General features: G+C 42.3%; 1 protein-coding gene across 20 annotated transcripts in view; it reads left to right on the top strand.

Annotated features, from left to right (window-relative positions):
* Positions 1-27,852, top strand: part of LOC110523975 (mitogen-activated protein kinase 10) — an 89,463-nt gene that overhangs the window by 6,770 nt on the left and 54,841 nt on the right. For 9 of the 20 annotated variants that reach the window (XM_021603180.3, XM_021603182.3, XM_090235059.1 and 6 more), the window contains exons 2-3: positions 5,435-5,506; positions 17,383-17,552. In XM_021603180.3, the coding sequence (XP_021458855.2) occupies positions 5,435-5,506; positions 17,383-17,552 (242 nt within the window). Of the gene's footprint in view, positions 1-5,434; positions 5,534-17,382; positions 17,553-18,184; positions 19,368-27,852 lie in introns of those variants that run through there. The other 11 variants (XM_090235057.1, XM_090235065.1, XM_090235066.1 and 8 more) reach the window with 2 other exon arrangements.

Below are 27,852 nucleotides of genomic sequence, written 5' to 3'. Positions count from 1 at the left end.
ATTCACAAATGTAGGTCACAATTTCTCAAACTACAGTTCTACATTATAAGTAGCACATTAAACCAGAATGTTTAGCAGTAAAAATATAATATCATTGCTACAGATAATTGCAAGTGATTTACTTATGTTCAAAGACTGTGCGGAACTGCTTGCTCACTGCTTGCTGCTTGCTCACTGCTCGCTAGATGTTCAAAGTGGGTTGCTCCGGCCCTAGCATCCAGCTTGATTATGTTTCAGGTTGATTTAAGAATGTGCTAAATAGACTCACTATCCATGTTCATGTTCCAGCCCTCGGGAAAATGCAGCATCAGCAAGTTTCCATTTCCATCCTACACCGCCATCGTTCACATTGACAGAGGGAGGGATATAGAGGAAGAGAGAGAGAGAGATGTGGAGAGAGAGCTGGAAGAAAGAAAGATAGAGAGTGAAGTGTGTGTGTGTCTGTGAATAACACAAAAGTTATTCAAGCTGTGTTTTTGCTATTTCTACCTCTTCAAATTCAAATGACCTCTTTAAGGCCTTGAATTGTGTCATGCATTTTTTTTTTATATGTAGGATAATTGGTGTCATGGAGCATATGTACATGACTTGTAGACAATGACACTGAAACAAATTATTGGTTGAAGAAAGACTCTATTGTATCTCTTCAATGTATAGCCAAGAATCCTGAAACAAAATAGAATATGTTGCATTGAGTAGCGCATTCCGTTTGCCAACAATACTTTGACATAAGGCAACAAAGTTGACTGTTTGTTGTGCAAGCCAGTTACTAAAACAATGTAACTTGTTAACTAACCATCTTTCTATTGTGTATAAAGCTGCCCACTTTAAATGTACATGCTCTAGCAATATGAAATATATTATTAGAACAATGATCAAAGTATTTGTAGAGTATAATCATATCAGTTAACCTACCTTGTGTGTTTGTCTGAAGACCCGCTCTGTCTCCTTGTTTAAGTGCTGGTGTGCATTGCAAGAGGCAAATTAGACTACGAGAATATCCAAAGTGATGAATTATCCCGGGGGTGAATTACTTCATGAATTAAAATGTGCATTGTGTGATTTAAAGAAGAAGTTATTTCACAAGTTATTGAAGTGTGTGTGTATATAAAACTGTTGTTTATGATGTTGTATGTCCATGGGAAATTACGTATTTATGGTAGAAATGTGTTTTGGGGCTATCATTCCTAGCTGAAGGGAGTTCCTGGAAAGAGTACTTAGGTGCTCAGTTGGCTTTTGCATGGGGAGAGAGCAGGAAATAGGTTGGCTAGAGTAGAGTTAAACCAGAGTTTTGTTATAGAAATTAGAGTTGTTGCCAGAATAGTATATACTGAGAATATCTTTGATTTATTCAAGTCTTTTACAACTTCCTGTTTGTTATTTTCCATACAGAGTTTATTGGCCAATTAGTCCTGTTGATATTTGTAAATATGATTTAACATGATTTGACATAATTTTTTCTGTGGCCAATGACCTTGAGTCTTCTTGGATGGGGACTTCTAATGTAAATCTATGGCAGTACAAACCGTAGATTTTGTACTTGAGTGACAGAACACTGAGCCAATCACGACGCAACTATATAACAACATTGCTGTATGTAAAAAAAAACAATTTCAAATGTTGCTACATAAGACCGAATCAGGTGGTGAGTCATAATTGTTCAGCAGTCTTATGGCTTGGGGGGTAGAAGCTGTTAAGGAGCTAGAATTGGCACTCCGGTACCGTTTGCCGTGTGGTAGCAGAGAGAACAGCCTATGACTTGGGTGACTGGTCCTTTCTCTGACACCGCCTAGTAATGAAGTCCTGGATGGCAGGTAGCTTGGCCGCAATGATGTACTGGGCCGTACGCACTACCCTCTGTAGCACCTTACTGTCGGATGCCAAGCAGTTGCCATACCAGGTGGTGATGCAACTGATCAGGATGCTCTTGATGGTGCAGCTGTAGAATGTTTTAAGGATCTTTTCAGTCTCCTGAGGAGGAATAGGCATTGTCGTGCCCTCTTCACGACTGTCTTAGTGTGTTTGTACCATGATAGTCTGTTGGTGTTGTGGACATTCCTCCACTACAGCCCCATTGATGTGAATGTGGGCGTGTTCAGCCCTTCTTTTCCTGTAGTCCATGATCAGCTCTTTTGTCTTGCTCACGTTGAGGAAGAGGTTGTTGTCCTGGCACCACACTGCCAGGTCTCTGATCTCCTCCCAATAGGCTGTCACATCGTTGTCGGTGATCAGGCCTACCACCGTTGTGTCGTCAGCAAACTTAATGATGGTGTTGGAATCGTGCTTGGCCACGCTGTCGTAGGTGAACAGGGAGTACAGGATGGGGACTGAGCACTCACCACTGAGGGGCCCCTGTATTGTGGATCAGCAGATGTGTTGTTGCCTACCCTTACCACTTAGGGGCGGCCCGTCAGGATGCCATTACCACCAGGGGGCGGCCCTTCAGGATGGTCCAGTTGCAGAGGGAGGTGTTTAGTCCCAGGGTCCTTAGCTTAGTGATGATCTTTGTGGGCACTGTGGTGTTGAACGCTGAGCTGTAGTCAATGAACAGCATTCTCACATAGGTGTTCCTTTTGTCCAGGTGGGAAAGGGCAGTGTGTAGTGCTATTGAGACGGTGTCATCTGTAGATTTGTTGGGGTGGTATGCGAATTGGAGTGAGTCTAGGGTTTCCGGGATGATGGTGTTGATGTGAGCCATGACCAGCCTTTGAGAGCACTTATTTTAGGCAGGTTTCCTTCGCGTTCTTGGACACAGGGACTATGGTAGTCTGCTTAAAACATGTCGGTATTACAGACTCGGTCAGGGAGAGATTGAAAATGTCAGTGAAGACACTTGCCAGTTGGTCCGCGCATGCTCGGAGTACACGTCCTGGTAATCCGTCTGGCCCTTGTGAATGTTGACCTGTTTAAAGGTCTTGCTCACATCGGCTACATCGAGATCGGATACGGAGAGCGTGATCACAGTTGTCCGGAACAGCTGGTGCTCTCATGCATGTTTCAGTTTTGCTTGCTTCGACGCAAGCATAAAAGGCATTTAGCCCATCTGGTAGGCTTGTGTCACTGGGCAGCTCGCGGCTGGATTTCCCTTTGTAGTCCGTAATAGTTTACAAGTCCTGCCACATCCGATGAGCGTCATAGCTGGTGTAGTAGGATTCAATCTTAGTCCTGTTTGATGCTATGCCTGTTTGATGGTTCATCTGAGGGCACAGCGGGATTTCTTATAAGCGTCCAGATTAGTGTCCCAGTCCTTGAAAGCGACAGCTCTAGCCTTTAGCTCAGTGCGGATGTTGCCTGCTATCCAATGCTTCTGATTGGGATATGTACTTACGGTCACTGTGGGGACGGTGACTGAGGTGGTATACTCCTAAATGCCATTGGATGAATCCCGGAACATTTTCCAGTCTGTGCTAGCAAAACAGTCCTGTAGCGTAGCATCTGTGTCATCTGACCACTTCCCTATTGAGAGAGTCCCTGGTACTTCCTGCTTTAGTTTTTGTTTGTAAGCAGAAATCAGGAGGATAGAATTATATGTCTTTGTACATGGAGTTAAGCTGGTGTAAAGTTTTTTTCCTCTGGTTGCACATGTGATATGCTGGTAGAAATGAGGTAAAACGGATTTAAGTTTGCCTGCATTAAAGTCCAGGTCCACTAGGAACGCCACTTCTGGATGAGCATTTTCTTGTTTGCTTATGGCCTTATACAGCTCGTTGAGTGCGGTCTTAGTGCCAGCATCGGTTTGTGGTGGTAAATAGACAGTTAGGAAAAATATAGAGGAAAACTCTTGGTAGGTGGTGTGGTCTACAGCTTATCATGAGGTACTCTAACCTCAGAGAGATAACCTGTATATATAGCGTAGGGTCCTACTGGGGAGAATAGGATGGCCAGAGATATTCGGGCCAAATAAAGGATCATTACTTTAGTAATATGCTGCCCAATGCTCAGCCACTATATTATGTAAGGGATATAGACGTTCTGTAAATTACCTTGGAAATAATAGACGAGGCAGTGCTGAGTCCCTTCAGGGAGTTCATTTTTCCATATATATATATATATATACCACAGTTACCAAAGAAAACAGCTAACTACACAATGATATAATGGGTGGACTGGCGGCCATTGCGAGTGTATCCATAAGAGCAAAGCAGGAAGTGAAAGCAAGTGTACTTATCAATATGTGCTGTGATTTGTTGATTCAACTCAACTGACCTTAATAAAAATACATTCCGTAGCATGAGCCACATCAGTTAACAATTTGAATGAACATTCTACATTACCATGGAAATCATTGCGTCATAATACCAGGCAGCCATTGGGTACACATGAGTCAAATTGCCAGGGTTTCAGCCTGTTGTATTCATTGTTTTTATACGTCTGCTGCTGCCATTTACTTTCATTTTTTTGTGCTTCTTTGCAGTGCTTCTTTTTTTGCTTCTTTTCATTTTTTTTGTGCTTCTTTGTAGTGTTGCAGGACTTGAGACCGGTCTCAGTCCTGCATCCAGTCTCAACACCACATATTGAGTCCCTAGGTTTTGTCTCAGTGTTTGCATTTTTTTTACTCAGTCTCGGACAATGAGGACTCGTAATTTCTTGCCGAGACCAGCAGAGTGAAAAACTCATAATTATCAGCCCCTAAAAACCGCTTCGCCAGGCCATATGTCCACACTCCTTCCATGACACATTATTATCTAGTTGCCTATTGAAACCTGGGCTTCCTGTTTTACTCGTAACATTACTGTCCTTTACTTTTGTTGAAAAATATCCCAAAATGTTGTCGTGCTCATCAGAATTTCCTTGATTCGCTGTTAAGGAAGAGTGGGGGACATTGTTTGGAAGTTGCACACTCACTATTAGTAAGAGGAGACCAGAGGAAGTTGTAACATAATTTGTATTTTTATCTATACTGAACATAAATATAAATGCAACATACTACATGATTCCATATGTGTTATTTCATAGTTTTGATGTCTTCACTATTATTCTACAATGTAAAAAATAGTGAAAATAAAGAAAACCCTTGAATGAGTAGGTGTGTCTAAACTTTTGACTGGTACTGTATGTCTAAAAGACACATCTGGATTCAGATATAGGATATGGTGCATATCCACAAAACTCAAATTATGTATTGAAAATGGTCTTTATTCCCTAGAATATAAAAAAACGTGTCATGTAAAGATATCCCTTTTCGCCCAGTGTCTTGACAACTACTATAGTCATTGTCATCCCAAACTCCCATACAAGTTGGCTACCGTACACACAGATCTGAGATCAGGCTACACTGCCAGAGTCTAGAAAGACCCCCACTCTCCTCTACCTTCCACAGGTTGTTGCTGTAGAGAATGTGTTCTCAGGCAACCTAACTGGTAAAACAAGGATTAATAAATGAATGAACATCTAATCTCTAACCTCTCCTCTCTCCTCTGTTTGTGTATTGCAGGTATTTATGAGCAGGCATTTCTTCTATTACTGCGGTGAACCAGTCCTAGATGTGAAAATAGCCTTTTGTCAGGTGTGTGTTCCTTACAGGTAAAATAAGGTACAGTATTCATTCACTTCCATTTCCTCTTCATTAGTGTTATGTCTGTTTCATAGAGCTGGAAAGAGTGTTAGCACTATTGAGGGACTAGGTCTGCCTTAAAATGGTGGTGGTGAAAGCCTTCTACGGGGCCACCCATGCTAAAACAGGCTTTGTGGCAAGTGTACCATCTATCCAAATCAATGGTGTGTTTGTGTCATATGATGACCCAACAGGTACTGTAGCCTTGTCCTATACTGTATGTGCTGTAGCTAACTACTTTGTGTTAGCGTTAGTGTTAATAAATCAGTGATTCCCAAACCAGGGGTCATGACCCCATGTTGGGCCACCTATTGTGAAAATGGGGTCCTGGGAGAATTTTGTGAAGAAAAAAATATACATACAAAAATATATATATATATTATAATATCGTCTTTGTATCTAAACATCATTCTAATGTGGTTAGTCTTAAAAATGTATTTAAATGAGAATTATTCAAATCTTAAAGAGAAATTCAATCAGAGAGCGCCCTTAGATCATGGGAAAAGGCCACACATGGCTAGGCCCAATATGCTATGAAACCACACACTATTGCAGAGACTTCAAAGTCATTACATAACCGGCTAATTATTATTATTACTAAAATAATAATTCAGGCTGGGACTTTGACTCCATCCCAGGCCACCCTGTTCACGCAAACCACCAGACCGCTAATTTTGTAGGCTAACCCTATTTGTTGATGTAACGTAACGGGTCCTGAACTAGTTATACATTTGGCCACTATGTTCATCTGGGAAGAAAGTTATGCACATTACAAAATACAAACACTTGGGACTGACCAACAAGTAGCCTATCTGAACACTGAGTTTTCAAGGTATGCTATGGCTATGGGTGCACCCTCAAACTCACTAGGAATACACCAATCATAGCACATACAAATGTACAAGGCTAGACTCACAAAACTAATAGCCTACATTTTTTAAAAAGAGAAGGTGATATACAGAGTTAGCTCAAATGTTCAAATGATTATCTTTATATTCAAGCATCAAGCATATCAAAAGTATCAAAAAACTTCACACACACACATTCACTGAACTTGAACATAAGCTACAACAATGTAAGTAAGTATAATACAAAAGTCGAAAAAGCACTCCTCTACAAAAAAATGTAGATTACAATGTTCACTCACTGGTGTCCATAAAGCAAACAGCACAGAAATAAACACATCTATACACTGAGTCAATGAAATTGAACATTGGCTACATAACTGCAAGTATAATATGAAAGTCCAAAAAACATGCCTCTGTACAAAAGCTTTAACTCAACAGCAAATTTTCTTTCACCCATGTCAGCCTGTTAAGGAAGAGTCATAGCATCACTACTTTAGAGTAACCAGTAAGTAATTACCACTAGTAAACCAGTAGGCGGCGAAGTAACTCACTGCTCTCTGCCATCTTGTCAATTATGTCATCTTTGTCAAGTCCCATAAGAATATCCTTCTCTGTTGCCATCAAAAGGAATGCTTCAAGGTTCTCTTGAGTGAGGGAGGTTCTTAGGCGGTTCTTCACGAATTTCAGGGTTGGCTACATAACTGCGGTCCTCTCACTAGTCACCTGAGTGATGGATAGAGTGAGGAGGAACTTGTAGCCCAAACCAATGATGTGATACTCATCCGTGAGCAGATTGTACTGAGACAGGAGAAGATAGCAGCATATTGGGCAGTTTTTACATGTGGAACAACTTCTGCTCACCAACTCCACACTTTCATCAGGATCCTCAAAGGCTTCCGCTGATTCATCACTGGTGGCGGCGGCCCTGGTGTTGTACTCCTCCAATGCTGACTGTTTCAGTATTTCCCACTGTTGTGCAAGGCTGATCAGTTCAGCCTGCAATGCCGTAACAGTGGCATGTTCATCAAATTCCATTTGCTGAGCTCCTTCATGGCTGTCTCACAGCACTGCATTTGCTGCATAAATGAGGTGAATACTTTCAACAACAGTGTCCAGTACCACATGTGGATCTTGATTTTGTAATCCATGTCTGCATTAGCAATGGGCTCGTCTTCTGCCAACTCACCTGATTTTCTCTTCTCTTTTTTGTTCTCTTCTCTGGGAGAGCAGTCTGAGCTTCGGCATCACAGTCCTGCTACTCCTCCAGAATGCCATTGTCCCACTCAACAAAGTTGTCTGTTGCCTTCTTCACACCCTCAAAGTCTCGGGCACACTTTCTCAGGTTATCCTCTGTTCCAGTCACCAAGTGCTGTGCTGTTACGATATCCATGCCACTTGTTTGCAAGTATTTAGAGAGAGGGGATGTCTGCTCAAATATCCTGAGAAAAACCTCAGCTGTAAGCATGGTTTCATACTTTAGGAGAGCATCATTGTACCCTTGGGCCTTGCTTCGGAAGGCAGGTTTTATGGCCACATCCATTTCAATTATTTCCATAGTGATGACCACATCTGTGTAAAGTGCACGGTCAGACTTTGCAAAGCTTCCAAATACTTTCCTCAAGGCCTCGTCTTTGGCTCACCAGCGTGTTTCACCAATTACATCAAGCCATCTGTGTCTCCTGTCCTCACTGGTTTCCTCCCATAGCTTCATGTGCTTGTAGGAATCTCGAACGAACACTGCAATGTCATTCAGTAGTGAGAAAAGGGATTCACTTGCCACAACAACCCCAGTGGTGTCAGTTAGCACAAGGTTGAGGACATGTGAGTGAAACCATATGTGTACTTGGTTAGGAGACTACTGTGAGCAATGCAGAGAAGCCCCTGTATTGTCCCTGCATATTATCTGCTCTGTCTGTTGCATTACCAACACACTGTTTGATATCTATGTCCATCTTCTCAAGGGGCTGTTTCACAAGGTCCACTAAGTACTGTCCAGTCGATGACTCACAGTCAATGACCGCAATCAGTCTCTCGTGGACAACATCAGTGACATATTGCAGAACTTCTGGTCGCACACTGGTCTTTGGATGTTAAATCCTGTGTTGTGTCCATTTGTATTGATAACATCCCTGCCTTTCTCACTTCAACAGCAATTGTCTGCTAAATCAACATTCTAAAGATTCTGATTTTGCTTAACAACAATATAAGCTCAAGAAACTTGCCATGATTGACGGAAGTCTGCTTGCTGGCTCTGTGGAAAAAGGCTTCTGCACTTTCTCTATGGGTCTTGCTTCTCTCATGTTCCTGTACTCTCTGATGGGCATGTTTCCAGGCCTGCATGCCTCATTTGACAAATGCACTATCACTGGCTGAAGGTTTTGCAAATGCAAGACATACTGAGCAGAAGTGAGTTACTTCATTGTATGTCAGACATTTTCTGTTTGTGCCATCTTTGGAGTGGAATACATTGGGAATGACACATTGAGGGGTTTGTCTCTGCTAGGTAAAGCCCCGCCTTATCTCAGCTCACTGGTCACCATAGCAGCACCCACTCGTAGCACGCGCTCCAGCAGGTATATCTCACTGGTCACCCCCAAAGCTAATTCCTCCTTTGGTCGTCTTTCCTTCCAGTTCTCTGCTGCCCATGACTGGAACGAATTGCAAAAGTCTCTGAAGCTGGAGACTCACATCTCCCTCACTAGCTTTAAGCACCAGCTGTCAGAGCAGCTTACAGATCACTGCACCTGTACATAGCCCATCTGTAAACAGCCCATCTATCTACCTACCTCATCCCCATACTGGTATTTATTTATTTTGCTCCTTTGCACCCCAGTATCTCTACCTGCACATTCATCTTCTGCCGATCTACCATTCCAGTGTTTAATTGCTATATTGTAATTACTTCGCCACCATGGCCTATTTATTTCCTTAACTTACCTAATTTGCACTCACTGTATATAGACTTTTTGTTTTCTTTTGTTCTACTGTATTATTGACTGTATGTTTAGTTTATTCCATGTGTAACTCTGTGTTGTTGTATGTGTCGAATTGCTACGCTTTATCTTGGCCAGGTCGCAGTTGCAAATAAGAACTCGTTCTCAACTAGCCTACCTGGTTAAATAAAGGTGAAATTAAAAAATAAAATAAAAATTGTTTTGGATGGTACTGAAAAAAATAAGTAAAAATCCTTGGACTGAGGACTGGCAAAATAATAAAATGCATTTACAGTGCTTTTGCTGTCCCTTTCTATTTTCCCTGTACTGGGCTCTGAACCTCTCTCTCTCTCTCTTTCTCTCTCTCTCCTCTCTCTCTCTCTCTCTCTCTCTTTCTCTCTCTCTCTCCTCTCTCTCTCTCTCTCTCTCCTCTCTCTCTCTCTCTCTCTCTCTTTTTCTCTCTCTCTCTCTCTCTCTTTCTCTCTCTAGCTGCATCTGTGGCAAGGACCTTTATCTTTTTTATTCTCTCCCTCTCTGCTCCACCTTTCCTTTTCTGACCGTCCATTTCGCCGTGCGACTTGTCTAAAATGTTATCGGTAGACAAGCTGGTAGACTGTTGCTATGTGCGGCGCGCGCACCCTTGTGAGGGGACACTGCAGCGAGAGAGTGAGAATTGCGCCTGATGCATGGATTCTCCTTCAACTCATTCCTGCTTGCTATATTATCGCTGGTCAAGTTGACTATTCACGGCAGGCCAAAGCGACCCTCAGGCCACCGGGAAATGTCCCGGGGGTCCCGACGGCCAGTCCGCCACTGCCAGCTGCAATTGATGTGGTGAAACAATGTGTGGGGAAGTAGAGGCACAGAAACTTAGATCAATACCTTTGTCAGATAACACTATTAAGCAAAGAATGTATGCTATTGCTAGCAATCGAGACGGAACTCTGACTGAACAACTCAAAAAGTCCCCAATTGGACGTTAGTTGTGAGGGCCGAGACGCCCAGGCTATATTGCCGAAAAATTCCATGGGATCGAATGCTGGGCTTTTGCACAGATGGGGTTCCATCTATGGCGGGAGGGCGTTTAGGCCTCTGCACTCTAGTCATGAATGTGTCTCCCTCTGCCATATTGACGCATTGTATGAAAGAACTGAGCACAGAACTCTGAGATATACTGCAGCAGGTATCTTTGATTATAAATCACATCCACTGCGCGCTCGCCTATTCACAAAACTATGTGGAGATATTGATCAGAGCATGACAATGTTTTATTTCACACCTTGGTAGTTATCGAGGGCGAGTGTTGGAAATATTTTTTGCATTGAGAGAGGACCTGTTGTCATTCACAATGGATGTAAAACAATAAATAATAAACCTGGTTGACTTTCTGTGTAATGTAATGAAATAAAATATGTCTCCTTGCCTATGATATATTTGAGAAACTGAATGAACTGAACGCAAGCATGCAGGGGAAATACAAAAACATGCATAAAACAGTGACCGAATCAGTGGATTCAGAGGAAATTATTATTATTGGAGAGAGAGTCTTTCAAAAGCGAAACATGCCAACTTCCCTCGGCTGTGCAAGATTCTAACAGAAAACAGCATCAGTAAGTGTCCCACACGAGTGATGACTGCTCACCGCCAACACTTGGAAGAGCACTTTGGGACCTACTTCTCAATCCGTTTGACTGTGATCCTGGCTCAGGTGACATGCTGGTAAGTGAAATCGGACAGCTGATCAAGCTGTCATGTGACCTAATGCATTCACGGGTCTCTACGGGAGAAATTTGGTTCCTGACTCAAAGGGAATAAATACCCTGCTCCCTCTGAGCATTAATGCCGCTTTCAAAATAACTGGGAACTCGGAAATCTCAGACTTCAAACATCAGTGAATTCAAGACAACTGGGAAATATAGCTCTGACCGGAATTATTTTTTTTGAATGGACATTCATCTTGAACGACTTTCTGACCTGAAGATCACTGACGTCATGATTTTACCTCTTTTTCAGATTTCCCATTTGTCTTGAAAGTACCATCAGTGCTCTCATCCGCATTAAAACCAAATATCGATCCAGGTTGGATATGAGATGAGGTGATGAGATGAGGTTCACACTTTTGACCACGCCCCCTGATTTTGAGAAGTTCTGAGAAGCTCTGCTCTGACATGCATCTAGCACACCCATCTCATTAGTGGTGGTGAGATAAAATACATTATGTCAACTAATTTGCAATTGACTGTCATAGCCCCACATTAAAAGTATGTGATGGTGAGTTGAGAAGACCATCATAAATACTGTTAGAATGTTTTTTCATTGACTGCCATAGCCCGAAATAAAAAAGTTAACATTGGCTGTTAATTATATACTTTTTTTTCACATGGTTGGGGTCATGAGATTTTTCAAATATCAAAATGGGGTTGTGAGCCAAAATAGTTTGGGAAGCCCTGTAATAGATTGTTATCATCATAGTTGTAGCTAACTGTTGGATGGCATGACATCACATACAGTATGGGACAATGTTACACTACTGGTGCTAGTGGTGATAACGAACCAATGGAAGATTCTTACGTTAGACTGAAACTGATTGGGGTTGATTATTTGTTATTTGTTGCAATTCAAACCACTGGCATCATATCATAAATGGCGTCCAACTGAGTAAAATATATAGAAAATATATATTTTGATCATTTGCAGCAGAGTCAACGATGAATGGATGGATACATCTCTGGGAAGTAACCTGTAGTTAATAAAAGCTGTCTAGAGCCCTCTCACTAACTTCAATAAAATATTGCAATTATATAAAATCTTTATTAATTACGATCAAATTAGCCTTGTCAGTTTAATTGTTAGTCGGCTCTAGGATAAAAAGCATGTCTCTTGGTAGAACTGGATTTAATGGACTGACTGTTGATTTTCTTCCCTTAGTCTAGTTCTCTTTAGATATTGCATGTGACCCAAGTGCCACCCTATTTCCTATGTAGTGCACTACTTCTAACCAGGGCCCACAGGGTGCTGTGCATAGAAATATAATTAAAGCACTATATACAGTATCTCTGTAGTGCAAGTTCACAGCTCTCTTATCCAGAATTATGCGGACGTGATTTGTCATGGAATATAGTTGGATTATGTACGCATCTTTGGACAAGCAATTACTAGATTGGACTGGACATGTACTGATATGCACACGGAGTCATGTGTGCGTCCTATGTGGCTCAGTTGGTGAGAGCGTGGCGCTGGCAATACCAAGGCCGTGGGTTCAATTCTTGCAGGGATCACATGGATTTTTTTTGGAGTGGAGCAGTCCCACCCCTTTTGTAATTTTGTTACTTTATTGAAGAGATAGTAAAATGATGGAAAGACAGGGGAGATAGGAGGAGCATGACTCAAAGGGTTTTGGGCCGTATTCGAACCCATGCCGACTCTGGCATACAGTGGGGCAAAATAGTACTTAGTCAGCCACCAATTGTGCAAGTTCTCCCACTTAAAAAGATGAGAGAGGCCTGTAATTTTCATCATAGGTACACTTCAACTATGACAGACAAAATGAGAAAAAAAATCCAGAAAATCACATTGTAGGATTTTTTATGAATTTATTTGCAAATTATGGTGGAAAATAAGTATTTGTTCAATAACAAAGTTTATCTCAATAAAAAAACTTTGTTATATACCCTTTGTTGGCAATGACAGAGGTCAAACGTTTTCTGTAAGTCTTCACAAGGTTTTCACACACTGTTGCTGGTATTTTGGCCCATTCCTCCATGCAGATCTCCTCTAGAGCAGTGATGTTTTGGGGCTGTTGCTGGGCAACACGGACTTTCAACTCCCTCCAAAGATTTTCTATGGGGTTGAGATCTGGAGACTGGCTAGGCCACTCCAGGACCTTGAAATGCTTCTTACGAAGCCACTCCTTCGTTGCCCGGGCGGTGTGTTTGGGATCATTGTCATGCTGAAAGACCCAGCCACGTTTCATCTTCAATGCCCTTGCTGATGGAAGGAGGTTTTCACTGTATGTGTGTGCCGGGTCAGCGGCTGGACTACACCGGCCACTGGGATCACATGGAGTTTTAATGCAGACCTACACCGTAGACATAACCACAGCACCATGTTGCGTCCATATCCTGTCCGGTTTATGCTGCCTGCTGGTTATGTCTCCCTGCTAGTTATGTATGATGATACGCCCACTCTCATGCAAGTCCTTTGTCCACAGAATACTGTACTGTATGTTTTGTTTTCATGGTTGTCTGTGAATGTCCATACAGAAAAAAGGATTGAGGAAATGGAATAGGAATGTCTTAATATAAATTCAGGAAATTAGTGCCAACAACAGCAGTCAGTTAGTTGTACAGTGCCTTCAGAAAATATTCATACCCCTTGACTTATTCCATATTTTGTTGTGTAACAGCCTTAATTCAAAATGGATGATATTTAAAAAAATCTCACCCATCTACACACAATACCACGTAATGACAAAGTTTAAACATGTTTTTTAGAAAACTTTGCAATTGTATTTAAAGCGAAATACAGAATTATCTAATATCTTTACACAAGTAATCACAACCCTGAGTCACTACATGTTAGAATTGCCTTTGGCAGTAATAACAGCTGTGAGTCTTTCTGGGTAAATGTCTAAGAGCTTTGCACACCTGGATTGTACACTATTTGCACATGATTCTTAAAAAATCTTCGGGCTCTGTCAAATTGGTTGTTGATCATTGCTAGACAACCATTTTCAGGTCTTGCCATAGATTTTCAAACTGTAACTTGGCATCTTCCAGTGTCTGGTGGAAAGCAGACTGAAACAGGTTTTTCTCTATGCTTTTGCCTGTGCTCCATATTTAGTATTTTTTTTTATCCTGAAAAACTCCCCAGTCCTTGACAATTACAGGCATACACATAACATGATGAAACCACCTTATGCTTGAAAATATGGAGAGCGGTACGCAGTGATGTATTGGATTTGCCCAAAACATATCACTTTGTATTCAGGACAAAAAGTGAATTGCTTTGCCACATTTCTTGCCATATTATTTTAGTGCCTTGTGGCAAACAGGATGCATGTTTTGGAATATTTTTCCTTCCTTCTTTTTATTTTGTCAATTAGGCTAGTATTGTGGAGTAAATACAATGTTGTTGGTCCATCCTAAATGTTCTCCTATTACAGCCATTATTAAACTCTGTAACTGTTTTAGTCACCATGGTGAAATCCCTGAGCGGTTTCCTTCCTCTCCGGTGACTGACTTAGGAGTGGCGCCTGTTTTTTTTGTAGTGACTGGGTGTATTGATACAACATCCAAAGTATATTTAATAACTTTACCATGCTCAAAGGGATATTCAATGTATCAGATTAAACACAATTATTGCACACGGAGTGAGTCCATGCAACTTATTATGTATAGTTGAAGTCGAAAGTTTACATACACATATGTTGGAGTCATTAAAACTTGTTTTTTAACCACTCCACAAATTTCTTGTTGAACAAACTATAGTTTTGGCAAGTCGGTTAGGACATATACTTTGTGCATGACACAAGTAATTTTTCCAACAATTGTTTACAGACAGATTGTTTCACTTATAATTCACTGTATCACAATTCCAGTGGATCAGAAGTTTAGATACACTAAGTTGACTGTGCCGTTAAACAGCTTGGAAAATTCCAGAAAATTATGTCATGGCTTCTGATAGGCTAATTGACATCATTTGAGTCAATTGGAGGAGTACCTGTGGATTTATTTCAAGGCCTAACTTCAAACTCAGTGCCTCTGCTTGACGTCATGGGAAAATCAAAAGAAATCAGCCAAGACCTCAGAAAAAAATTGTAGACCTCCACAAGTCTGGTTCATCCTTGGGAGCAATTTCCAAATGCCTGAAGGTACCACGTTCATCTGTACCCAAGTATAAACACCATGGGACCACGCAGCCGCCATACCGCTCAGGAAGGAGATGCGTTCTGTCTCCTAGAGATGAATGTACTTTGGTGCGAAAAGTGCAAATCAATCTCAGAACAACAGCAAAGGACCTTGTGAAGATGCTGGAGGAAACAGGTACAAAAGTATCTATATCTACAGTAAAATGAGTTCTATATCGACATAACATGAAAGGCCGCTCAGCAAGGAAGAAGCCACTGCACCAAAACCGCCATAAAAAAGCCAGACCACAGTTTGCAACTGCACATGAGGTCAAAGATCGTACTTTTTGGAGAAATGTCCTCTGGTCTGATGAAACAAAAATATAACTGTTTGGCCATAATGACCATCGTTATGTTTGGAGGAAAAAGGGGGAGGGTTGCAAGCCAAAGAACACCATCCCAACCGTGAAGCACGGGGGTGGCAGCATCATGTTGTGGGGATGCTTTGCTGCAGGAGGGACTGGTGCACTTCTCAAAATAGATGGCATCATGAGGAAATATAATTATGTGGATATATTGAAGCAACATCTCAAGACATCAGTCAGGAAGTTAAAGCTTGAGTGCAAATGGGTCTTCCATTGACCCCAAGCATACTTCCAAAGTTGTGGCAAAATGGCTTAAGGAAAACAAAGTCAAGGTATTGGAGTTGCCATCACAATGCCCTGACCTCAATCCTATAGAAAATGTGTGGGCAGAACTGAAAAAGCGTGTGCGAGCAAGGAGGCCTACAAACCTGACTCAGTTACACCAGGCGCTTGATTGATTGATTTGTTTGTATTATGCAGTCTGAATATATAACATATGGCTTTATTTTGCAGACATGTTGTAGTCATCATGATATTAATAAAAATTGTATTATATACACTACTTGACCAAAAGTATGTGGACACCTTCTCTTTCAACATCTCATTCCAAATTCATGGGCATTAATATGGAGTTGTTCCCCCTTTGCTGCTATAACAGCCTCCATTCTTCTGGGAAGGCTGATGTTGACTAGATGTTGGAACCATGCTGCGGGGACTTGCTTCCATTCAGTCACAAGAGTATTAAGGAGGTCGGGCACTGATGTTGGGCGATTAGGCCTGGCTCGCAGTCGGCATTCCAATTCATCCCAAAGATGTTCAATGGGGTTGAGGTCAGGGCTCTGTGCAGGCCATTCAAGTTATTCCACACTGTTCGAGACAAACCATTTCTGTATGGACCTCGCTTTGTGCACGGGGGCCTTACCCAAACTGTTGCCACAAAGTTGCATCATTAAGATTTCCCTTCACTGGAGCTAAAGGGCTTAGCCTGCACCATGAAAAACAGTCCCAGACCATTATTCCTCCTCCATCAAACTTTATAGTTGGCACTATGCATTCAGGCAGGTAGTATTCTTGCATCCGCCAATCCCAGATTCATCCGTCGGACTGTCCAATGGTGGCGAGCTTTACGCCACTCCAGCCGACACATGGCATTGCACATGGTGATCTTAGGCTTGTGTGCGGCTACTTGGACATGGAAACCCATTCCATGATGCTCCCGACAAACAGTTATTGTGCTGTGTTGCTTCCAGATGCAGTTTGAAACTCTGTTGTGAATGTTGCAACCGAGGACAGGCGATTTTTACATGCTTCAGCACATGGCGGACACGTTCGGTGAGCTTGTGCGGCCTACCACTTTGCGGCTGAGCAAAACAGCACAAAACAGCAATATAACTTACAGTTGACTGGGGTAGCAGGGCAGAAATTTGATGAACTGACTTGTTGGAAAGGTGGCATCCACATTGAAAGTCAGTGAGCTCGTCAGTAAGGCCAATGTTTGACTATGGAGATTGCATGGCTGTGTGCAATTTTTTAAAATTTTACACCTGTCAGCAATGGGTGTGGCTGAAATAGCAGAATCCAGTCATTTACTTTTGTATATATAGTTTATTTGTTGTATTTTTTGAAACTGCACTGTCGGTTACGGGCTCGTAAGTAAGCATTTCACTGTGTTGTATTCGGCGCATGTGACTAATAACATTTGATTTGAATGAACGAATAAACGCACAAACAAATGGACGAACAAATTACTTAAATGTAATAATTCAACTGGTGGAAGAGCCAGTCAGAGAGGTGAAAGTGACATCACTGACCTTTGTTTGTTTGTTTACTGCAGGGTTTTGGTAAACAATTGGATGTGTCATACATTGGCAAGCATTACAACATGAGCAAATGCAAAGTGGACAACCAGTTCTACAGTGTGGAAGTAGGAGATTCCACCTTCACAGTTCTCAAACGTTACCAGAATCTAAAACCCATCGGTTCTGGAGCTCAGGGAATCGTCTGGTGAGTACTGGAATCCTCATTTTACACTCTTTATAGAGTAGTGAATGAAAATGTACATTATAGTGGCAAAACCAACTGTATACCTTAATATTTGGTTGATGTATAATGTGTTAGTAGATAGAGTTGTGTGGCTGTATGGTCATTGCATTATGATCTTTGCAAAGATTTATACTGTGTATCAAGGTGGCACGCGTATTTGTATATGTGTTTGTACAGTATGTGTGAGATTAAAACCTTGAGTTTGATTAATGAAGAGTTCTAGAAGAATACCAAATTGATTATTAAAGCTGCAAGCAGCAATGCTGGGGTTCAAGCTGTGGGCCCACTGTACCACCATCAGGACAAATAGGGCACATCACCCTCGGATGAGCTACTTCTGTCATTTTACCATGCTTGCCAAATATCAGAACTCAACATCAAACAGATCATGCAATATGCGATTGATGTATTTTGGACCATTTGTATTGATGTTGACTACTTTAAACGTCTTCTCCAGAACCGCTTAACTGATCAGTACCAAGTTTGGTACATAACATCTATGTACTCATGTTTTTGAATGAAGGACTGAAGCTCAAACAATATGGCCGCTATGAGCCAATGAGCTTGCATTAATGTTTTTTCTTGTCCAACAGGGCCACCATGCAGCCAAACTGAACCATACTATTATTTATTTTTCAAATTTATTTCACCTTTATTTAACCAGGTAGGCTAGTTAAGAACAAGTTCTCATTTACAACTGCGACCTGGCCAAGATAAAGCAAAGCAGTTTGACACATACAACAACACAGAGTTACACATGGAATAAACAAAGATACATTGAATAATACAATAGAAAAAGTCTATATACAGTGTGTGCAAATGAGGTAGGATAAGGGAAGAAAGGCAATAAATAGGCCATGGTGGCGAAGTAATTACAATATAGCAATTAAACACTGGAATGGTAGATGTGCAGAAGATGAATGTGCAAGTAGAGATACTGGGGTGCAAAGGAGCAAGATAAATACATACATACATACAGTATGGGGATGAGGTAGTTGGATAGGCTATTTAAAAATGGGCTATGTACAGGTGTGAGCTGCTCTGACAGCTGGTGCTTAACTTCTCTAGGATAGGCAGCATTTGGCATTTTGGATGAAAAGCATGCCCAAATTCAACTGCCTGCTACTCATCCCCAGAAGATAAGATATTCATATTATTAGTAGATTTGGATAGAAAACACTCTTAAGTTTCTAAAACTGTTTGAATCATGTCTGTGAGTATAACAGTAGCAGGCAAAACCCAGAGGACAAACCATTCAGATTCTTTTTTTTTGTTTAGGTCACTCTCTTTTCAGTGGGTTTTCATTGGGAATCCAGATTTCTAAGGGACTTGCTTGCAGTTCCTACCACTTCCACTGGATGTTACCAATCTTTAGAAATTGGTTGAGGTTATTCCTTTGTGTAAAATGAAGAAGTACGGCCATCTTGAACGAGGGTCACTAGAGGATAGAGGAGCATGACCAGAAAGCATGTTTCAGTTTGTTTTCTTCCTGTATTGAACAGAGATCACCCCGTCTTCAATTTTATTGATTATTTACTTTAAAAATACCTAACGTTGTATTACAGAAGTAGTTTGAAATGTTTTGGCAAAGTTTACAAGTACCTTTTGAGATATTTTGTAGTCATGTTGCGCAAGTTGGAACCGGTGTTTTTCTGGATCAAACGCGCCAAATAAATTGACATTTTGGATATGTGTGGACAGAATTAATCGAACAAAAGGACCATTTGTGATGTTTATGGGACATATTGGAGTGCCAGCAGAAGAAGCTCGTCAAAGGTAAGGCATGATTTATATTTTTATTTCTGCGTTTTGTGTCGCGCCTGCAGGGTTGAAATATTTTTTGTCTCTTTTGTTTATGGAGGTGCTATCCTCAGATTTGCTTTCGCCGAAAAGCCTTTTTGAAAATTGACATGTTGGCTGGATTCACAACACGTCTAGCTTTTAATTTGGTATCTTACATGTGTGATTTCATGAAAGTTAGATTTTTATATGAATTTATTTGAGTTTGGCGCTCTGCATTTTCTCTGGCTTTTGGCCAAGTGGGACGCTACCACATATCCCAGAGAGGTTAAAGCTAGTGAGGGAGATATGAGTCTCCAGCTTCAGTGATTTTTGCAGTTTGTTCCAGTCATTGGCAGCAGAGAACTGGAAGGAAAGGCTGCCAAAGGAAGAATTGGCTTTGGGGTGACCAGTGAGATATACCTGCTGGAGCGCGTGCTACGGGTGGGTGCTGCTATGGTGACCAGTGAGCTGAGATAAGGCGGGGCTTTACCTAGCAGAGACTTGTAGATGACCTGGAGCTAGTGGGTTTGGCAACGAGTATGAAGTGAGGGCCAGCCAACGAGAGCGTATAGGTCGCAGTGGTGGGTAGTATATGGGGCCTTTGATGACAAAATGGATGGCACTGTGATAGACTGCATCCAATTTGTTGAGTAGAGTGTTGGAGGCTATTCTGTAAACAACTTCGCCAAAGTCGAGGATCGGTAGGATGGTCAATTTTACGAGGGTATATTTGGCAGCATGAGTGAAGGATGCTTTGTTGCGAAATAGGAAGCCAATTCTAGATTTAATTTTGGATTGGAGATGCTTAATGCTTAATGTGAGTCTGGAAGGAGAGTTTACAGTCTAACCAGACACCTAGGTATTTCTAGTTGTCCACATATTCTAAGTCAGAACCGTCCAGAGTAGTGATGCTGGACTGGCGGGCAGGTGCAGGAAGCGATTGGTTGAAGAGTATGCATTTAGTTTTACTTGCATTTAAGAGCAGTTGGAGGCCATGGAAGGAGAGTTGTATGGCATTGAAGCTTAGTTAGTTATTTACCACAGTGTCCAAAGAAGGGCCAGAAGTATACAGAATGGTGTCGTCTGCATACAGGTGGATCAGAGAATCACCAGCAGCAAGAGTGACATCATTGATGTATACAGAGAAGAATGTCGGCCCGATAATTGAATCCTGTGGCACCCCTATAGAGACTGCCAGAGGTCCGGACAACAGGCCCTGAGCTCTATCAGAGAAGTAGTTGGTGGACCAGGCGAAGCAAACCAAGGCTGTTTTCTTCGAAACCAAGGCTGTTGTCTGCCGATAAGACTGTGGTAATTGAGTCGAAAGCCTTGGCTAGGTCCATGAATACAGCTGCACAGTAGTGTCTCTTATCGATGGCGGTTATGATATCGTTTAGGACCTTGAGCATGGCTGAGGTGCACCCATGACCAGCTCTGAAACCAGATTGCATAGCAGAGAAGGTACGGTGGGATTCGAAATGGTCAGTAATCTGTTTGTTAACTTGGCTTTCGAAGAACTTGGAAAGGCAGGGTAGGATAGATATAGGTCTGTAGCAGTTTGGGTCTAGAGTGTCTCCCCCTTTGAAGAGGGGGATGACCGCGGCACCTTTCCAATCTTTGAGGATCTCAGACGATACGAAAGAGGTTGAACAGGATAGTAATAGGGTTTGCAACAATTTTGGCAGATCATTTTAGAAAAAGAGGGTCCAGATTGTCTAGCCCGGCTGATTTGTAGGGGTCCAGATTTTGCAGCTCTTTCAGAACATCAGCTATCTGGATTTGGGTGAAGTAGAAGTGGGGGAGGCTTGGGTGAGTTGCTGTGGGGGGTGCAGGGCTGTTGACCGGGGTAGGGGTAGCCAGGTGGAAAGCATGGCCAGCTGTAGAAAAATGCTTATTGAAATTCTCAATTATAGTGGATTTATCGGTGGTGACAGTATTTCCTAGCCTCAGTGCAGTGGGCAGCTGGGAGAAGGTGCTCTTATTCTCCATGGACTCTACAGTGTCCCAGAACTTTTTTGAGTTTGTGTTACAGTATGCAAATTTCTGTTTGAAAAAAGCTAGCCTTAGGAAAGCTAACTGCCAGTGTGTATTGGTTCCTAACTTCCCTGAAAAGTTGCATATCACGGGGGCTATTCGATGCAAATGCCGAAATTCACAAGATGTTTTTGTGCTAGTCAAGGGCTGTCAGGTCTGGAGAGAACCAAGGGCTATATATTTTCCTGGTTCTACATTATTTGATTGGTGCATGCTTATTTAAGATGGTGAGGAAGGCACTTTTAAAGAATAACCCGGTATCCTCTACTGACGGGATGAGGTCAATATCCTTCCAGGATACCCGGGCCAGGTCGATTAGAAAGGCCTGCTCGCTGAAGTGTTTTCGGGAGCGTTTGACAGTGATGTGGGGTGTGTTGTTTGACTGCAGACCCATTACGGATGCAGGCAATGAGGCAGTGATTGCTGAGATCTTGGTTGAAAACAGCCGAGGAGTATTTGGAGGGGAAGTTGATTAGGATGATATCTATGAGGGTGACCGTGATTACGGATTTTGGTTCATTGATAATTTCTGTGAGGTTGAGGGCATCAAGCTTAGATTGTAGGATGGCCGGGGGTTAAGCATGTCCCAGTTTAGGTGACCCAGTTTAGGTGACCTAGCAGCACTAGCTCTGAAGATAGATGGGGGGGCAATCAATTCACATATGGTGTCCAGGGCACAGCTGGGGGCAGAGGGTGGTCTATAGCAAGCGGCAACATTGAGAGACTTGTTTCTGGAAAGGTGTATTTTTAAAAGTAGAAGCTCAAATTGTTTGGGTACAGACCTGGATAGTAAGACAAAACTCTGCAGGCTATCTCTTGTCGTGGAAATTTCCTTAATTACCAAATGATGAGAGAGCAAATCACACACACACGAGTCAGAGTTATGCTTAATCTTCACCTTTAATAATAATTAAGCTTTTGCAATAGCATTTTGACTTTCAACAGTTCAGTATCTCTAATGAAAAGTTGAGAGTGGCCAACATAATGGCAAATGGGATCCTTTATAGGAAAGATCCACCCCCCCCTAGACGACATGACAAAACACATGTCTTAGGAACTTGCACAAAGAAAACCTTTACTTCAGAGAGTATCCCCAAAGAAGACAGAGTTGGCTATAAATTATTGTTCAGTTTGGTCTCCTAAACAAAGCTCTTATCTCGTCCTTGGTACAAAATGGTACCAAGACATTACCCCCACCCTATGATATATATCAAATTGTCATTTAGATACAACCAATTCTAAATACAACCAATCCTGGACAAGCTCACGGAGAGGAGAGTGGGGCTATAGGTCAAGATAGGAGCAACAAGAGAGGGAACATAGAATGATTCCAGACACTGTCATCCTCCTCTCCCCGATGGGAAAAGTAGGGAGTGACTGGCACACAGACACAGTGGAGCAAAAGATATGTTTACACATGATGACACCTTGACCTCTCCCATCTCTGCGGCCCAAACAACTTAGTCCTGACAGAGAACAGAGAACTGCCAATGGCCACCACTATAGTACAACAAAATACATTCTTATGAGAAATAACTCATAAGCATATCATGAAAATAAAACATCCTATCTATGTTACCCAACTAATTCTTATTATTCCCCAACACTCTGCTTTGCAGTTCTATCTTGTCGGAAAATGTTATAGTTAGGGATGGAAATTTCAGGGGTTTTGGTAGCCAGGATTCAGACATGGCTAGGACATCCGGGTTTGCAGAGTGTGCTAAAGCAGTGAATAAAACAAACTTAGGGAGGAGGCTTCTAATGTTACCATGCATGAAACCAAGGCTTTTACGGTTACAGAAATCAACAAATAAGAGCACTTGGGGAGTAGGAGTGGAGCTAGGCACTGCAGGGCCTGGATTAACCTCTAAATCACCAGAGGAACAGAGGAGGAGTAGGGTAAGGGTACGGCTAAAGGCTATCAGAACTGGTCGTCTAGTGCGTTCGGAACAAAGAGTAAAAAGTGCAGGTTTCTGGGCACGGTAAAATAGATTCAAGGCATAATGTACAGACAAAGGTATGGTAGGATATGATTACATAATGATGATAGAGATATTGTCTCTAGAGACGTTTAAACCACTGCATATGTGGGAGGTGGAACTAAATGGTTTGTTAAGGCATATTGAGCAGGGCTAGAGGCTCTACAGTGAAATAAGACAATCACTAACCAGAACAGCAATGGACAAGGCATATTGATATTAGGGAAAGGCATGCATAGCCGAGTGATCATAGGGGTCTAGTGAGTGGTTGAGCTGGCTGGAGACACGGCGATTCAGACAGCTAGCAGGCCGGGGCTAGCAAGCTAGCAGAAGGGCCTTAGAGGGACGTCATGGCGGAGGAAAGTCTGTTTTAGCCACGGCGTGCAGTGACGTCGATAGACCAGTCGTGATGGATTGGTAGGGTTGTGAGTAGCATAGGGGTCCAAGTCCAATTGGCAAAATAGGTATAGTGGCCCAAGAAATTGGCCGATGGATCTATTCAGCTAACAGTCCAATATGCTCTAGAAAGCTAGTGGGCCATGGCTAGCAGGCTAGCAGATGGGCATTCGGGGGACGTCATGGCGGAAGGGCCTGTTGGAAAAAATCCCTCGGGCAGATTACGTCGGTAGTCCAGTCGTGATGGATAAGCAGGGCTAGTAGCTAGTGAGCTGGCTAGCTTCTGTTGAGGGATTTCGGTTCCAACGTAAGTAAAAATACTTTAGAATAAACAGATCCACACCACATTGGGTGAGGCGGGTTGCAGGAGAGTATTTTGAAGTTGAGGTTTGGAAAAATATATAAAAGATATGCTGGCAGCATTCGCGTGAAACTGAAAGCTCAAACCACTGCTTTTAACCAGGGCAAGGTGACCGGAAACATGACCGAATACAAACAGTGTAGCTATTCCCTCCGCAAGGCAATCAAACAAGCTAAGCGTCTGAATAGAGACCAAATAGAGTCGCAAACCAACGGCTCAGACACGAGGTATGTGGCAGGGTCTACAGTCAATCATGGATTACAAAAAGAAAACCAGCCCCGTCACAGACCAGGATGTCTTGCTGCCAGGCTGACTAAATAACTTTTTTTGCCCGCTTTGAGGACAATACAGTGCCACTGACAGGGCCCGCAACCAAAACATGCGGACTCTTCTTCACTGCAGCCGACGTGAGTAAAACATTTAAACGTGTTAACCCTCGCAAGGCTGCAGGCCCAGACGGCATCCCCAGCCGCGTCCTCAGAGCATGCGCAGACCAGCTTGCTGGTGTGTTTTTAAGGACATATTCAATCAATCCTTATCCCAGTCTGCTGTTCCCACATGCTTCAAGAGGGACACCATTGTTCCTGTTCCAAAGAAAGCTAAGGTAACTGAGCTAAACGACTACCGCCCCGTAGCACTCACTTCCGTCATCATGAAGTGCTTTGAGAGACTAGTCAAGGACCATATCACCTCCACCCTACCTGACACCCTAGACCCACTCCAATTTGCTTACCGCCCAAATAGGTCCACAGACGATGCAATCATAACCACACCGCACACTGCCCTAACCCATCTGGACAAGAGGAATACCTATGTGAGAATGCTGTTCATCGACTAGAGCTCAGCATTTAACACCATAGTACCCTCCAAACTTGTCATTTAAGCTCGAGACCCTGGGTCTCGACCCCACCCTGTGCAACTGGGTACTGGACTTCCTGACAGGCCGCCCCCAGGTGGTGAGGGTAGGTAACAACATCTCCACCCCGCTGATCCTCAACACTGGGGCCCCACAATGGTGCGTTCTGAGCCCTCTCCTGTACTCCCTGTTCACCCACGACTGCGTGGCCATGCATGCCTCCAACTCGATCATCAAGTTTGCGGACAACACTTCCGTGGTAGGCTTGATTACCAACAACGACGAGACGGCCTACAGGGAGAAGGTGAGGGCCCTCGGAGTGTGGTGTCAGGAAAATAACCTCACACTCAACGTCAACAAAACAAAGGAGATGATTGTGGACTTCAGGAAACAGCAGAGGGAGCACCCCCCTATTCACATCGATGGGACAGTAGTGGAGAGGGTAATAAGTTTTAAGTTCCTCGGTGTACACATCACAGACAAACTGAATTGGTCCACCCACACAGACAGCATCGTGAAGAAGGCGCTGCAGCGCCTATTCAACCTCAGGAGGCTGAAGAAATTTGGCTTGTCACCAAAAGCACTCACAAACTTCTATAGACGCACAATCGAGAGCATCCTGACGGGCTGTATCACCGCCTGGTACGGCAACTGCTCCGCCCACAACCGTAAGGGTAGTGAGGTCTGCAAAACGCATCACCGGGGGCAAACTACCTGCCCTCCAGGACACATATACCACCTGATGTCACAGGAAGGCCATAAAGATCATCAAGGACAACAACCACCCGAGCTACTGCCTGTTCACCCCGCTATCATCCAGAAGGCGAGGTCAGTACAGGTGCATCAAAGCAGGGACCGAGAGACTGAAAAACAACTTCTATCTCCAGGCCATCAGACTGTTAAACAGCCACCACTAACATTGAGTGGCTGCTGCCAACACACTGACTCAACTCCAGCCACTTTAATAATGGGAATTGATAGGAATTTATGTAAAATATATCACTAGCCACTTTAAACAATGCTACTTAATATAATGTTTACATACCCTACATTATTAATCGTATATGTATATACTGTACTCTATATCATCTACTGCATCTTTATGTAATACATGTATCACTAGCCACTTTAAACTATGCCACTTTGTTTACATACCCTACATTACTCATCTCATATGTATATACTGTACTCGATACCATCTACTGCATCTTACCTATGCCGTTCTGTACCATCACTCATTCATATCTTTATGTACATATTCTTTATCCCTTTACACTTGTGTCTATAACTTAGTAGTTTTGGAATTGTTAGGTTAGATTACTCGTTGGTTATTACTGCATTGTCGGAACTAGAAGCACAAGCAATTCGCTACACTCTCATTAACATCTGCTAACCATGTGTATGTGACAAATACATTTGATTTGATTTGATTCACCTGGTCAGTCTGTCATGGAAATAGCAGGTGTTCTTAATGTTTTATATACTCAGTGTATACTGTAATGTACTATTATGATGATGACTATTATGATTTTACTTTACAGTAAATTTTATCTGATGTTGACAAGATCAGAGATGTACTGTATGTAACAAATGCATACCCTGTACAGTAAACATGTATCCAAAATGAAGTTGGTGGGGTTTACACTGCTTTACTAAAATTGCATTGGCCAATAAATTACTGTAATACCATAATACAATATATTCCATTTACATAGCAGACACTTTTATCCAAAGTGACAACAGTGAGTCTGCACATTTTCGTATGTGACCCCAGTGGGAATCGTACCCACAACTCTGGTGTTGCTAGTGCCACACGAACTGAGTAACGTACAGGAACAATACAATACTGTAAAATACAATACATGACAATTACAGTACAGGTGAAAGATGTATCATTGCCATACCCATGAGACTACCACCCTCATTCAGGCCATGAATGAGACATGCAGTGTCATCGTTCCAGACCTGTGTCAGGCTTGGGTTCGCCATGCCAAAACGGTTTTTCCCTAAGTACATGAGCAATGGGCACATTTACTGTGATGTCGAAACTTATGGCCAAATGCTCAAGACAGGCTTAATCCAAACTAGTGCCTGCTAAATATTGTTTCTTTCATTTAGTTTTATTTGATTACAGAATACATACAGTATGTTATAATTAAACAATACATTTATTTTTTGTATCAATGATTATTGAAGATGTCTTCAATGATCACACCTTTGATCAGACATGGGATAGAAATTATGGAAATGTGATGTTCAGTCAATGTTAATGAGTAGTGCAAGTGTATTGCCTAATGTCAAAACAGTGTTCTGCACTATAATATCACATTCAAAGGGTCATTTTATTGGATTAACTGGTTGTTAAAATGTTTTATTTTATTTAACTAGGTAAGTCAGTTAAGAACAAATTCTTATTTACGATGACTGGCTACCAATAGGCAAAAGGCCTCCTGCGGGGACGGGGGCTGGGATTAAAAATGTAAAATAAATATTGGACAAAACACACATCACGACAAGAGATACAACACTACATAAAGAGAGACCTAAGACAACAACATAGCAAGGCAGCAACACATGACAACACAGCATGGTAGCAACACAACATGGTAGCAGCACAAAACATGGTACAAACATTATTGGGTACAGACAACAGCACAAAGGGCAAGAAGGTAGAGACAACAATACATCACGCATGATTGAGTCTTTGAATGAAGAGATTGAGATAAAACTGTCCAGTTTGAGTGTTTGTTGCAGCTCGTTGAATGTGGAGGATGAGGGCTGCAGTAGATATCTCAGATAAGGGGGAGTGAGGCCTAAGAGGGTTTTATAAATAAGCATCAACCACTGGGTCTT

The sequence above is a fragment of the Oncorhynchus mykiss genome, chromosome 5, assembly GCF_057628025.1.
Source record: "Oncorhynchus mykiss isolate SJ-2025 chromosome 5, ASM5762802v1, whole genome shotgun sequence".
Taxonomy (NCBI): domain Eukaryota; kingdom Metazoa; phylum Chordata; class Actinopteri; order Salmoniformes; family Salmonidae; genus Oncorhynchus; species Oncorhynchus mykiss.
The sequence above is the reverse complement of the archived record's forward strand: the minus strand, read 5'-3'. Positions and strand labels throughout refer to the sequence as shown.